General features: G+C 42.8%; 2 protein-coding genes across 13 annotated transcripts in view; one reads left to right on the forward strand and one right to left on the reverse strand.

Annotated features, from left to right (window-relative positions):
- Nucleotides 1-13,973, reverse strand: part of LOC122624185 (cAMP-specific 3',5'-cyclic phosphodiesterase) — a 99,421-nt gene that overhangs the window by 17,335 nt on the left and 68,113 nt on the right. For 10 of the 12 annotated variants that reach the window (XM_043803647.1, XM_043803646.1, XM_043803645.1 and 7 more), the window contains one exon: nt 2,001-2,177. In XM_043803647.1, coding sequence (XP_043659582.1) covers nt 2,001-2,177 — 177 coding nt within the window. Of the gene's footprint in view, nt 1-2,000; nt 2,178-10,575; nt 11,678-13,973 lie in introns of all 12 variants that reach the window. The other 2 variants (XM_043803653.1, XM_043803652.1) reach the window with 1 other exon arrangement.
- LOC122624187 (katanin p60 ATPase-containing subunit A-like 2) lies at nt 8,776-10,445 on the forward strand. Its single transcript, XM_043803659.1, has one exon. It carries the CDS (start codon nt 8,909-8,911, stop codon nt 10,349-10,351), a length of 1,443 nt encoding a protein of 480 aa, XP_043659594.1. The 5' UTR covers nt 8,776-8,908; the 3' UTR covers nt 10,352-10,445.

Below are 13,973 nucleotides of genomic sequence, written 5' to 3' on the forward strand. Positions count from 1 at the left end.
CTTTTGATCGTAAATGTGCTCGGTACTCGGGGATTCAAGATGTTTTCCGCCCTGCGGTTAAGTGTTCTATCGGGCCAAATATTTTTGCTTTTGTAATTTTACAGCCATAATTTGCGCCATACATTCAAAGCAAAAAAAAAAAAGTGGGGAAAACTGAAAACTGAAAAGTGGCAAGGGCAAGCTCACTTTTGGCGCTGTGAAAATGTAAATATTTTGCCAGCCTTTCCTCGCGATTTTCCCCGCTCTTCAGCCTTTTCCCATCTTTTCGTGGTGATCATTAACCGCCTCCCACTTTTGTTGTTCTTGTTATTGCAGCTGCATGTGTAATTAGGGGTTATTGTTTTTGTGCATATCGCATCGGTACGTGTAAGTTTCAGTGTGTTCGGTTCAGTGTGTGTGTGTGTGTGTGTGTGAGGGAATTTCTCTTTTGCCTGTGTTTGCGTGGCTGCATTGCCGCTGCCAAAACGAAAAAGAAAAAAATTGAGACTGCAGGGGGTGCACTCAAAAATACAGCAGCCAGAATGCTTGCAAAAAAAAAAAAAAAAAAAAACAACTGACACTCGCTGTGAAACACATTCAAGAACAAAAACGGAAATAAAAAAAAAGTGCATTTCCGGCCTTATGCATGTGTAATGACTGGTTTTTTGGGAGAGGAAACTGTGGGACTGTGACTAACTAATTGAAGTTCAGGCCTTAGGCGCTGTAAAAAGCTGTGCACAAAATATGTCCAGCATCAGGCAGCAGTTGCAGTGCGAAAAAGTGCATCTACATGAAGATTAAATTTAATGTTGTAAGGTAATTTTGTAACGAAGAGGTCGGCCGACCAGCCAAGTCACAGAAATCCCACAGAGTGTCGAAGAGAAAAATTGGAGATGTGGGGGGAAAATACGACGGGAAAAGTGGACAGCAAGCCTCGGAGCCTTAAAATGCCAGCAAAGTTGTTGCACTTTTCGCCTGTGTGCGTCTGGAATTTAGCTGGCTCTTCATAGAGAGCCAGTTCCAGTACCCACCGTCAGCTTCGCACCTCATTCATATCCCTCCATATGGCTGGGCTTTCTGTATTCAAATATCTCTCGTCAAGTTCATGTGTGCTCTAAGCGGAAACGGGTAAAAATCCTTTAAACACACAGCGTACAAGTTTCGGAAACTAAATACGTATTAAAGCAGTGTTTATTAAAAAACTTATTTCATAATTGCTGAAGTGAGTATAAGAGTGAATATAAGGGTTAATTATAGGAAAATGCAAAACCGAAAGGAAAGCTTAAACCGTATTTCTTTTAAAACAAGTAGTTGTAGTAGGAATTATAGAGAAGCAGAGCCATCATTAAATGAAATATAATACTTTCTATATAGTTAGAGTGCTGGTAGAGTCGAGAAAAAAACAAGACATGTACAGAATAGTGGGAAACCTTTTTTAAATAGACAGAAAAAAGAGACACGCTTAAAAAATAAGGAGAGTACAGGCATAACCGATTAAAAGGTGTTGGTAAAGACCAAGTACAGCAGAGAAAGAAAGCCAATAGAGAAGAGAAGAGGAGAAGAGAAGAGAAGAGGGAACCCTCCTCAAAACGAATAATAGTAACGAATTGTATAGGTAACAGTGGTAACAGCGTAGATAAACACCACAGAAAACAACAATAAACGGACTCAATGTAATCGTATCAGAAAAATGGCCCAGCAAAGCAAAGGAACCATAAGCGAAAAACGATAATCAAAGACGTAATCAATGCCGTTTCGGGGAAGGGGGCAGCCACAAACATGGAAAAGGTGTCGAAAATGACCAGCATCATCATTATCTGAGCTCCAATTGGACAGGTGAATGGTGAATGTTTGCGGTTGGCATTCACAACAAATAATAACAGGAGAGAAATCAGCTTAAATATCCAAAACTCAAAACTTATGCAATAATGAATTAAATATGTATGTATAAATGGGGGGAAATGGGGGAAATCGAGTGCTGTTCAATGTAAGTTTGTAACTCTGTAAGGCACTTCACTTACCTTTCGCTAGCGATGCTTGAGTTTCGGGACATGGACTTGGGCGACATCTCAAAGTCCGAATCGGAGCGATATAGAAACGATTCGCGGCGCTGCGGCAAATTCTGTAGTACCAAACCGGCGCTGGGAGAGCCGCCCTCGAGCGGTGATCGAGCGCCCTGGCCATTTTCTACATCGAAGCTGAAAAGATAAGGTTGGGAAAATCAGATGAGCATGCCTTTTTCTATGTCAATTAATTGTAGATTTGCAGATGGCTTATGAATTGCCACAGACCCGTGACACAAAATCGTTTGTCAGAGCAGAAATGGACCCGAAATGTGAGGGCAAAGCCACCGGAAACGGAAGCGCGCCTAACAAGGCACATTTAAAGTTTCATTTCGTTAGTCATCTCTTCTTGCGCTTCCTTTTCTTTTTGTTCAGCTCACTTGTCTGCGGCATAAAGTTTTTCTGGCTGGCAGAATTCTCGTAACAAGTCCGTCCTCCTCCCAATAAAAGCACAAAATAAAAAAACTGATGCGAAAGTCAGTTCGGTCCGCCAGAAAATGTGAAAGAAAAGTTAAGTCAATTCTGGGGCAAGTCTCCGAGTTTCGGCGAAGATATTAAAAAAAGAACAAAAAATTAAATAAAAGAAACTCCCTTAAAACTGCCGGGTCATCTTGACCAAAAAGGGCGTACTTCAATTTGCCGCTAGGTGGCCGCCTAAAACTTATAATCAGGCTCGTTCGTCTAAGCCGCCATTTTTATCAATGCCAATTTAATATGACATCTACAAGCTAATTTTGACATAATATAAAACCATACGTTGTTCATACACTACGTATTGTAAAGCAGTACGATACTAGAAGTCATAAGTTTATCGTAGATAAACATGACTAAGTACAGTCTGGATACACTATCAAGAAGACAAGCAGTGGACTTATATTCAACTGGAGTGAAAACTAGCCGAATTGCTAACTGAAGAATATCAATTCGTATGCTTCCGACACTTTCGCGCAACTTTCTTGTCGTATACTGCTGAGTTTTCCAAACACCCACCCCACTTTTTGAGCTTTCCAAACACCTCCCTTTCATTTTGCTCGCAAGGCTGAGGAAAAGTCGTAAAGAAAAATGATGTTTTAAGTAAAATTTATACCGGGGTCATTAAGTAAACTTGGCACAAAGTTGTTGCCGCTTGTTGCTACTGCCACTGTTTGGTTTTTTTTTCTTTTTTGTTTTTTTTCTGAGGGGTGGGAAGGTGGAGAGTACTGGGAAAATGTTGGAAAAAGGGGGGTGGCGTGGGTGAGAGAGCAACAATGTCGCCAGATTCCCTGGCATACTTTGTGGCGCTTTCCCGCAAAAGTTATGGCAACAGCAGCAGCGGCGACAAACTGTTTTTAGTTTAGTTTCAGTTTCCAGATTCGGGCATACACTTTCCCGCCATTTTTTTGTCAGTTTTTGTATTTTTAATGGTGCTATGAGCAATCTTTATTGTTGCTCTACATTGAAGAGTGTTGTTGTTTTATTTTGGGTTTTTTTTTTTGATAGTCAAAACAGTTGTGAACGCGAAATGGGAATATTCATTCTTTGTTGATTTGGTTTTCAACTGGTTTTCTTGTTTTATTTGTTCGAAAGACGAACTAGAAATGTATGTTTATAAGATACAATTTTATTGTTTTTCTGTGCAGCATGGCAAAGCGAGTTATTTTCACACAAACAAAATGCAAAACATAAAATACACGCGTTGGATTTTAGACAATGAGTTGAGTAGTAAAAATCTTTAAAGTATTTGGACTCGCGTACCATTTCTATTAATTTAATTTTAAGCCAGTATATTCCTTTCTCAATGAATTTCTTGTACTCTTTTCCCCGCGATTCCCTCTTGTAAACTCTGCTTGTTTTCCTGTTTTTGTTCCCCTCCGCGCCCAATATTTATTTAGTTACTTTGTAATGCACTCGTGCATTCATTCGCACCGTGAATGCAGGCAGCATTCATTCCCTTCAAAGTCGCCGAATACTTGGCGCCTGCTTATCCTGACGTTCCAAGGACCTGTCGTAGCGCTCGGAAAGAACTCGCACAACATGGAGACAAACACTGAAAAACAACACTCAAGCTCATAAAGCGTCCTGTCACAGGCAGCGGACAAAAAACGCAGATAAACCAAACAAAAAATGCGAGCAAGGCGTGAAGAAAGGCCAAATAGAAAACAAAAGATGGGCGAGCAAGACAATTATTCTGCGCGCGAAAGAGAGGTCCAGCTTGGCCAGCGAAAGAGACGACAATATTGAAATAAATCACCATCGTCCAAACTGCTCAGCTCTTGGAGAAACGTAATTTTGAGAAAATTTAAGCTCGATACACTAGTTCAAAGCTATTTAAACTAGTTACTAAGGCTAGCTGAAGATCTTAAAAGTTACTTTGACCGATTAATATTGTATCTTAACATCACAGGGTGCAGAAATATTCTTAAGAATTACTAAACACCATATGAAAATTAGTGAAGTACATATATATGAATAACTTTATTTTTATTTTAATCATGAAGTGTGTATGTACATTGTTAATTAAATATGTTTTGAGAATGCGCACGTGAACACAAATATATATTTTAAGAAACTACCTCCTAAGTGTGGAACATACCCAGTCAGGTCCATGATGCACTGCATCCAGAATGAGGACGGAATACCCACATGGCCTCTGGAGCCACAATCACACACACAAACTACTACTTTTCCTATCACATCATAGCTTCCGGTCAACTGATCTATGAGCTGTCAGAGCGGCTATCCCATGAGGATTGAGTCAGAAGTGATTGGGAATTGCAAGTATTGGTGCACGAAATTTTTTTTTACATTACATTAATTATGTAAAATTATGTAAATTAAGTAAATTTCAATATACCACCCTCAAGACCTGATTAACCGGGACTGGACATAAAACCTACTATATAAGAATCCTTTCAATTCTTTACCATTATATGTAATTATGCCATTTCCTTAATTAAATCACACATGTAATCTTTGTAAATAACTTAGATATCAAGAAAAATCGTTTAAGTAATACAGATTAGATTAAGTTGTCCAATAAGGGTAATAGTACGCTAGTCCAGTTAAACAATGTCGTTGAATAAAACAAAAACACCAAAAATTCAATATATACAAAATAACTTAGCATTCACAATAGCTTTGGGAATTCGGGTTGAGCTATCCACTTTTTACCGATAGTAGCCCATTGTCGAGCTAGAACACATCTTTATCCTTTGAGCAACTCCCAGACTTTCTTTATTTATAATTGCATACTTGCAGGCGCACCCAAACACAATTACGTACGAGAGGGTGGGTGGGTGTGTGGGTGTGTGGGTGGTTGGTGCTGTTGGGCAATTTCTTTCTCTCTTTCTTTTTTTTGGGTGGTCGAGTGGTAGGGTTTTCCTTCGCTTAAGCCGTGACGTGCTTCCAGCCACACAGTCGCACTCAAGCCGGATGAAGGCGAAAGTAGCTGGCTGGCGGAAGATTGGCATTGTTGTTGCGCCGGGGGAGTGTGGGGGCGGGCGGGGGAAATGGCGCGGATAAGCTGGAGAAAGCGGGAGAATAGAAGGATAGAAGGGAGAGCAGGACGAACAGGAAGTGGTAGGAGGAGGAGGAGGAGGAGGAGGAGTCGGGAGAAACGGAAGTGTGCCCGACGGCAGCTCTTCATGTGCCTAATTATATGTGCAAATAAATGAACGACGCATACTGATTGTGTGGGTGTTGGTGTCGGTGCGAGTATGAGTGTGCCTGAGTGTGTGCGAGTGAACAGGCATCTGTGTGTTTAGGGTCCGTGTTTATACACAGCTCTATGCATGTGTGTGTGTGTGTCATAGATGTTTGCCAAAGACAAAAGGTTGGCTCTTTCGAATAAAAAAGAGCGCTAAGCTCAACGCCCAGCGCCAACTTAATTAGTTTGTTAAACTCGCAGTTCTCACACACACACACACACAAATGCACTTAAAGGGTGTCTGTGAAAGCCCTTTGGCAGGAAAAATGGCGCGCCAGTCCGGGAAAACAAAGGAAAACAGAAGCATTTTCAACAACAGCGGATGATTTATAAAGGAACATTGTTTTTTCTTGTGTTCTTGGAGTAATAAACTATGTTAACAAACAAGAATTCATGGCGTTTTTCATACCATCAAAATGACTAGATTTTGTGCTGTTAATATTGAACATAGTAGGCTCTTTTAAAATCTTGAGGCATCCCACTATGGGATATTTGACCCCTTTTTTTGGCCAAAACCCATTTTCTGAAAGTCGGAATATTAAAATAATATTTAGTGTACGCATTCATAATCGACCAATCTTTAGTTCTGCATACTAGAAATTTTAATAGATGGCGCCACAACAAAGAAATCAGCTGTTAAAAACAGCTGTTGCGCGTACAAATAACAACAATCTGCTACGTTAAGTTTTTCTTTCGTTACAAAAGTTCTAATATCTTTGGAACCAAAGCGTTAATTGCCATTCTGTAAAAAGTATTTTAATCAGTGGGCTTTCTTTTAAGATTTTGCCACCTTCAAAAGAAAAAAAAACTACTGCTGTACCCGTAATTTAATAAAAATGTAAGTTGCCCTACAAAAGCCTTTTTTTTGATAATAACTTAACTTTGAATAGAGATTTAAAGTGATTGCAGCAGATTGCATCAATGAAATGTACCTAATGTTGTAGCTTATTTAATTCTTGTTCAGATTATTATAATTTAAAAAGCCACTTTTACCGATTCTTGGAGAAATTATAGATTTTAGACTTAACCCTACTTTTCCAAATTCAGAGTAATCTCATGCTAAACGGGATTTAAACAAGGCGGTTGGTGAATTGTTTTGTTATTTTTATTATTATTATTGTTGTAAACTTCTGTAAAATAATTTAGAATGCAAACACTATCACGAAATCAGTTGTTTTTGCTAAGATAAGAAAAAGCATACAAAATTATAGAAAGGCTTTACGAAAATAAATAATATAAATATAAGGGACGGTGCCACGCCCACGAATTTTGGGGTACGTATAGATATGGTCTAGCGCAAATTAATGCAAAAAAAAAAAACTAAAAATCTTTCTTCGTTCTGAAGTTATAAATTACAAAACATAGAAGGGGCGGTGCCACGCCCACAATTTTTGGTACCATTAAAGATATGGACTAGTGTAACCCCATACAAAAAACACAAACTAAATATCTTTCCCCGTTCTGGAGTTATTATTTTAGGCCAGAAAAAGGGGTCAAATTTCCCATAGTGCATCCTTACTACTACTTAGCCGCCACACACGACACACAGACACACAGACACACGGCCACCGAGGGCAAGTGGTAAGTGGCCTCTCACTCCCACAACACATGCACCAAAATAACGCCAGTCGAAGGACCTTGAGAGGAAATGGAAACCCGAAAAGAATTCGAAAATAAAATAACCAAAAATCCAAAAACCAAAGCAAAGTGCAGAGCCTGAAAGGAAAATGCTGGCGAAAGAGACAGTGCAACGAATGCAACTGTGAGTGCGAAAAGGTGGGTGATGGGTGGGTGGTTAGTGGGTGGCTCGTGAGAGGAAAGAAAACTGTCACAAGGCCATTAACAAAGCCTGATTCTGACTGCCATGAGGTTGGACGATGATGGAAGACAGAAGGGGTGGTGGCAAAAAAAAAAAACCAAATTAAAATTGCGAAGCAAAATAAAATGGGCACAGCCAGCCATGTAGCAGCACTTTTTCCACAGAGAAAAAGTTCTCAAGTGCCTAATGTAAACAAACTCAGTTTCATGTTATAAATACTATTGACACTAGTCTCGTAAATCGTATTACAAAATATAACATCAGAATCATATGCATACAGGTACCGACATACAGGTACTGACTCAAGCAAAAAGGCGATGGTTTTTGCACCGTGTGATAATGTTTTTTAAAGTCGAGGTGAAATGGATGGATGGGCTGCAAATGGAAAATGAGGGCGATGGGCGGTGGGTGGATGTTGCATGTGCATGTTGAATAATTTCACCTGACAGGGCGTGTCTCGTACGTACGTGTATGTGTAGGTGTATGTGTATGTGTATATGTATGTGTGTTTGTGTGCGGACAGGATACGCTGATTTTCATTTCATTGCGTTGTGCATTTGATTAACCATCTGGCGCCGTCATCTCTCGCCAAATTGAGCATGTTGCCAGCTCTTGGCAACCATTTTCGTAGGAAAAGCGAGGAAATGCGAAATGAAATGGAATAGCGGGGAAAACCCTGTATCGAGGGGCAACGAGGGCTGTTGAAAATGCACAACGAACAATTAAGTGCACTAACCAATTGAGAGGACTCAATTGCGGCCAACTGATCTGGTAATTTGCGTGCCATCGAATTGGATTAGTTCACGATTTGTTTGGTAAACACTACAAGCTCAAAGTAGCTCAACGAGAGTACGGGAATCATACAACTTAGGGCATTAAACGAATAAGTACTATGAATCAAATATTATACCATTAGTTAAGTTCAGTTTTCCTTTTATTATGAAAATCTCTCTCTGTTCATTTCACAGTTGATGCTGTTTCAAGTAAGGTAGCATGACAATGAACAAACCACAAGTCACTGCAAGTATGAGATTTTAGTGGTTTTCCTGCTTTCCCTGCATTTTTAATTAGTTACATGCATAATCAGACATGAATTCCTAAAGCCCCATAGTTTTTCAGCTTTGTTATTTCCAGTGGTTGCCTAGGAAAATGTAATAAAATAAATGTAAGTCTCTAACGGGTAACATGGCAACCTCTGCCATTCGTTATGACAACCCAGTGTTTCGTTTTCATGCAAATACTATTTCTGAGAAACACAGACTGCCAGGATATCTGCGCCAGATAGTTGATCAAATTGCCGAGCCTCAAAGCAACCCAGAGCACATTCCCGTTGTACGCGCAGTTTTCGCGGAAAAGCCTCAAATGAAGACCCAGGGAAAATACGGAGTGACAGCCACGGCGGCTGCCCAAGTTCTTTGCGAGGATGTGAGAAATTTTAGCACACGACGCCGCAATATTCTCTACCTAATGCACCGATATCTAGTGGAGAACGGATACTATGCGAGTGCCGAGTCCTTGAAAACCGAAGGACGTCTTTCCGACGAGTACGAACTGTGCGACAATATTGATCTGGATGCCATGTACCTGGAGTATGCCAGCTTTTACAACATGAAATTTGGTAAATACCCGAAAATCCTTAAAAGAATGGGAGCCAAAATCAAGGTGGACGTGGGTGGAAAGGCGCAGGAAAAGCCAGCGGCCAAGGAATTGCCTAAGAAAGCTCCGCCAACGGACGCTTCTCTGGCCAATTGGCACATTGGTGTTGGAGCAGCCGCACAGGCTTTGAGCAACGAGCAGCCGTTGCAGATAAAGAAAATGGAAACGGCAACGGCAACGGAATCGAATGGCCAGGAGTCGAATGCTTGTGAAATCGAACATGGTCATTTGGGTGGTGATGATGTGCTGTTCTCCTCCATGGACTGGCAATCGCTGGCGGAATTGGTCAAGACTTCTATATTGCAGGAGAATATAAAGATCAAATGGTCGGATGTCTGTGGAAATCATCGAGCAATTGAGTTGATCAAGGAGGCTGTGCTAACGCCCATAGAGTTCCCCCAACTATTCGCACATGGCCTGAAACCATGGAGATCCTTGCTCCTCCACGGACCACCGGGCAGTGGCAAAACCCTACTGGCCAAGGCTCTGTATTCCGAGACACAGGGTCAGGTGACCTTCTTCAATATAACTGCCAGCATAATGGTCAGCAAGTGGCGGGGAGAATCCGAGAAGATCCTGCGAGTTCTCTTCCACATGGCAGCAAAGAGGGCACCGTCGGTGATTTTCTTCGATGAAATCGAGAGCTTGACCTCGAAAAGGGACAGGGCCACGGATCACGAGAGTTCCAAGCGCTTTAAGAACGAACTCTTGCAGCTTTTGGACGGCATGGAGCACGCATTGAACGGCGTTTTCGTCTTGGCCAGCACCAACTTGCCGTGGGACATTGATGAGGCCTTCTTGCGGCGCTTCGAAAAGAAGATGCTGGTCCAACTGCCCAATGCGGCGGAGAGAAGTTGCCTGATTACCCGACTTCTGGGCAGCAGCATATCCCTGAATCATCGACTGCTCGAGCAGCTGGTGGAGATCTCCGATCAGTTCACCGGTGACGAAATACGACTGGCCTGCAAGGAGATCAGCATGCACCGCGTGCGTTGTGCCACCAAGATTGGGGACCGAGCCACCGGCATACACAAGGAGTCCCCGGCAGCCATCGAAGCCAATGTGGAGAAGGCCTTCCGGCAGGTGCGGCCTTTGGGCCAGAAGCTGTTGGCCAAGCACGAGCAGTGGCAGCAGGAAAATGGCTCCTAGGCTGGACTATCTTTCTATTTACTCCTCGGGCTCAATATATTTTCAAAAAGCATATATTTAGTATTCCTTTTTTTTAACTACAATAAAACATATACACGCGTTTAACCTTTTTAATGCTTGCAGAAGTGTGTAGCAAAACTAATCTTGTATAGCCAATAACGTGGGCAATGGTATACGTGTGTTCTTGTGAGCCATTCCTTAAAGTATGTCTAGTATATTGTTACCTGCCCGTGGTGCGTCTCCTGGCCCCGGCGATCGTCATCCGGGAGACATATCTCCGGATCCGTCCGCTCGACCTGCGCTGCGAGGTATTCCCGGTGGTCACCGACTTGACGCTGTACTCCGTGGCCGTGGAGCTCCGACGATCGCTGGTCATCAGATCGGAACACATGGATGAGGACAGAATGGAGGCAGCCGATCTGCGCTTCCCGCCCGTAAAGGTGCCTCCGCCGCTCGACGAGGTGGTGGTGGCGGAACTATCCGATCTGGAGAAGAGCGAGGACCTCTTGCTGCGACTCGATGAACCGGTGCCCGTGGCATCCTGGATGTTGCTGTAGAACTCCTCGGTCTCCCGGTCGTAGGTCTCGTCCTCATCGTCCTCGTCCATGGGATCCACGTCGAACTCCTCGCCCTCCGCCTCAGTGGCCATTGTGTCACTCCTCTGGCTCAGTGCCCGATGTCCACGATTACCATTCGATAGCGACGACGATTGCTGTTGCAGTTGGTAGTACTCGTGGCAATCTCCTCGGGAGCCCCGGGATCTGCTGCTCCCACTCAGATAGCGATAGGGCGCCGAGCTGGAGTTGCTGGTGGTGCTCAGGGAGTGTCGTTTGCTGGGGCTTACCTCCAAGGTACCACCATTGGTGACCTCGCCGCCACCATCGCTGTCGCCACCGCCCACGCTTCCGCTGAAGGTGACCTCGTGGAATTTCGAGGATTTTCGGCGGGTCCGCGGGCCCATCCCGTCGCCGTTGTTCCCCAGCGAAATCGATGGTCTCGGTCGATTGTTGTTCTCGCCCTTTTGGTTCAGATCGCCGCGATGATCCTCCCCGCCCTCCGGCATCAGGGTCAAGGCCAAGGCGGGTCGACCTCGTTTTCGGCTCCACGGAAAGGCCCGAATAAATGCAAAGATGATGAACAACGTGGCTATCATCTTGGCACAAAATCTCTACTACTTTCCCAAGGGGCTATTTCGTCCTCTAGGAAATGGCACGCACATCTTTGGCCATTTTGATTTCGTCGTTGGATTTTCAATTTTCTAATATCACTTATGTCGATTTAGTTTTTGCACTTGCTCTTACTTTAACTAAGTTCGATTTCGGTTTTCTATTTTTCAGAAAGAGAAAGAGTAAGAAGCGAGGCAAGACGAGACGAGACGAGACAGAGAGGTGGTGGGGAAAAATGGGTCTGCAGTTGACAGACACGTGGCCCGAATGATGGATCAACGGTCAGCGCTGACAGCCCAGGAAAATTACGGAAAAACAGGGAAGAGAAACACGTGTCCAGGCCCTTATAATGAAGTTTTAAATTAGATGTGAAAACAATGCAAAATATCACTAAACTGCGCATAGATTTTGTGTTTCCAGTTCTCGCGCACTTATTTTAAACCAAAAAGTATTAAAGTTATCGAAAAAAACACTGACTTAATATTATGATTCGTTCAAGAAGGAAAACCCAAAACCACTTGAAAATCGTAAATTGTTTGTTGTTACGTTAACCGACTGCAAATACATTTTCCACTCTCTGCGTGTTTGCCGTTTCCTGATCCACGCTTCATTTGCTTCTTGTTTATCTGTTTTCCACTGCTTTATACTGATGTACATATATATATATATATATATATATATATAGGGTAAAGTACAGATAGCGCATCCTTGTGCGAGTTTCGTTCGTTCCGTGTGACTGACAAACTGGTGGATAAACTGCTGGATGGACGTCTATCTGTCTATCTGGCTGCGAGTGAATTTTATGCGCAATTTTGATGGCGCTGCGAGCATATTATGATAATCAATGCACAATTATTGCACACACACATGCACACACTAGAACACCGGGACATAGGATATAGCGCATAAAGGACTCTAAGTGCAGGGCAACTTTTCCATTCCTTTCCTTTCTCTTTTTTTTATTTTATTTTTTTCATCCTTCTCGAGTAGCGTTTTCGCTTTGTAAAGGTTCCTACTTCTCGTTTTTCTTTTTGCCTTGTTAGGAAGACAACAAAAATTGTTGTCCAAGTTGTATGGAGAAGCACAGGATAACACCAACAAGAACGGCAACAAGGGCCAGGATGGTGGGGGGGAGGGGGGCATTAAGGACCCCCAGAGGACGCATTCGTCGTTGTTGTTGCTGCTGCTGTTGCCTGAGCGGCTTACCCAACTGATGATGCTCCTTACTGCTATCTCAGTATCTTCTCCATCATCTTGCACACACACACACACACACACACAGCACAACCCTGCCCCGTTGACCTAAACTAGCTACTTTTTAGTTCAACCATAATTGAAATGATTTAACAATGAGCCGGCAGTGCAGCAACGGGGGAAGGGGAGCTGAGCTGGGCAGCAGGGAAGCTAAGGATGAGCGATTAGATGGGTTTTTAGATTTCCGGACTGGAAGGTTTCACGTGCCAACTTCTTGGATATTCAATAAAAATAAAACGCATTTTACCACATATACGCCCTTAAACCTTTCCCTTTAAACACCATCGCAACGAAGAGAGTCAATTCTTAAAAGTTGTCATTTTTACAGCCAATATTAGCCTAACTCAATTGCGATTAATTAAAGTTGTCATAGGGCTACGAGCGCAAGAAGCATAACGAATCTTAATGGAGGCAGAAGTTGATGAAGCTGTTGCTGCTGCTGCTGCTGCTGCTGAAACCCCCGTGCAGTTTCCCCTTTATGGCACGCACTACTTTTTAATTTGTTTAAATTGCATTAAAAAAGAGAAACCCGAGAGGTAAAACCTAGAAATAGCGGCTGGGAAAACTTGACACGAAGGGGCAAAAGGAAAAGCGGGAAAGATGGGCATCCAAAGTGAATTAAGCGCAGCAAGAACACGTCTCTTATTCCTATTTCTAAATACTAGTGAGAGATGTCCAAGGTGAGCTTGGGCAATATTTCCATTTAATTAATAAATGAGCCTAACTTTACGTAAGGAAACTTTAAATAACATATCAATCCGGGATTTTGTTTGAATATATAAGAAGTTAATTGACTTAAAATACTAAGCCAGCTTGCTGCATAAACAAGCAAATTATTAGAGACTAGACTTTTTTTTAATGAAAATTTAAAACTAAGGACGTCGTAGTTCAAGCAGGCTGTTTTAGGATTCTGCAGCATTTAAAAGTGCCACATACTTCGTTCCGCTGGTTTCCATTTGGCATTGCAGCGCCATCTAGCGTGAGAGCACTGCGTCACAGGTGGCACTGCAATATCCTTCGAATCCTTGGCTTCCAGGGCTAGCCACCACCTCCGCAACGCCCTCCAGTCCCTCCGCAACCTCCTTCCATCTGCTCATCTCTTGTGGCCCCTTTTTTTCTAAGTGTTGCTAAACAAGCTGGAAACAGGGCCGCGCTTTCTCCGCTTTCTCCTTTCGAGCGAACATCAGCCCCTTTTTCAAGGA

The sequence above is a fragment of the Drosophila teissieri genome, chromosome X (genome assembly GCF_016746235.2).
Source record: "Drosophila teissieri strain GT53w chromosome X, Prin_Dtei_1.1, whole genome shotgun sequence".
NCBI classification, from domain to species: Eukaryota; Metazoa; Arthropoda; class Insecta; order Diptera; family Drosophilidae; genus Drosophila; species Drosophila teissieri.

What these genes read in the sequence shown, in the direction of transcription:
- LOC122624187 (XM_043803659.1), top strand. Translation starts at nt 8,909, where the DNA reads ATGAAGACCCAGGGAAAATACGGAGTGACAGCCACGGCGGCTGCCCAA.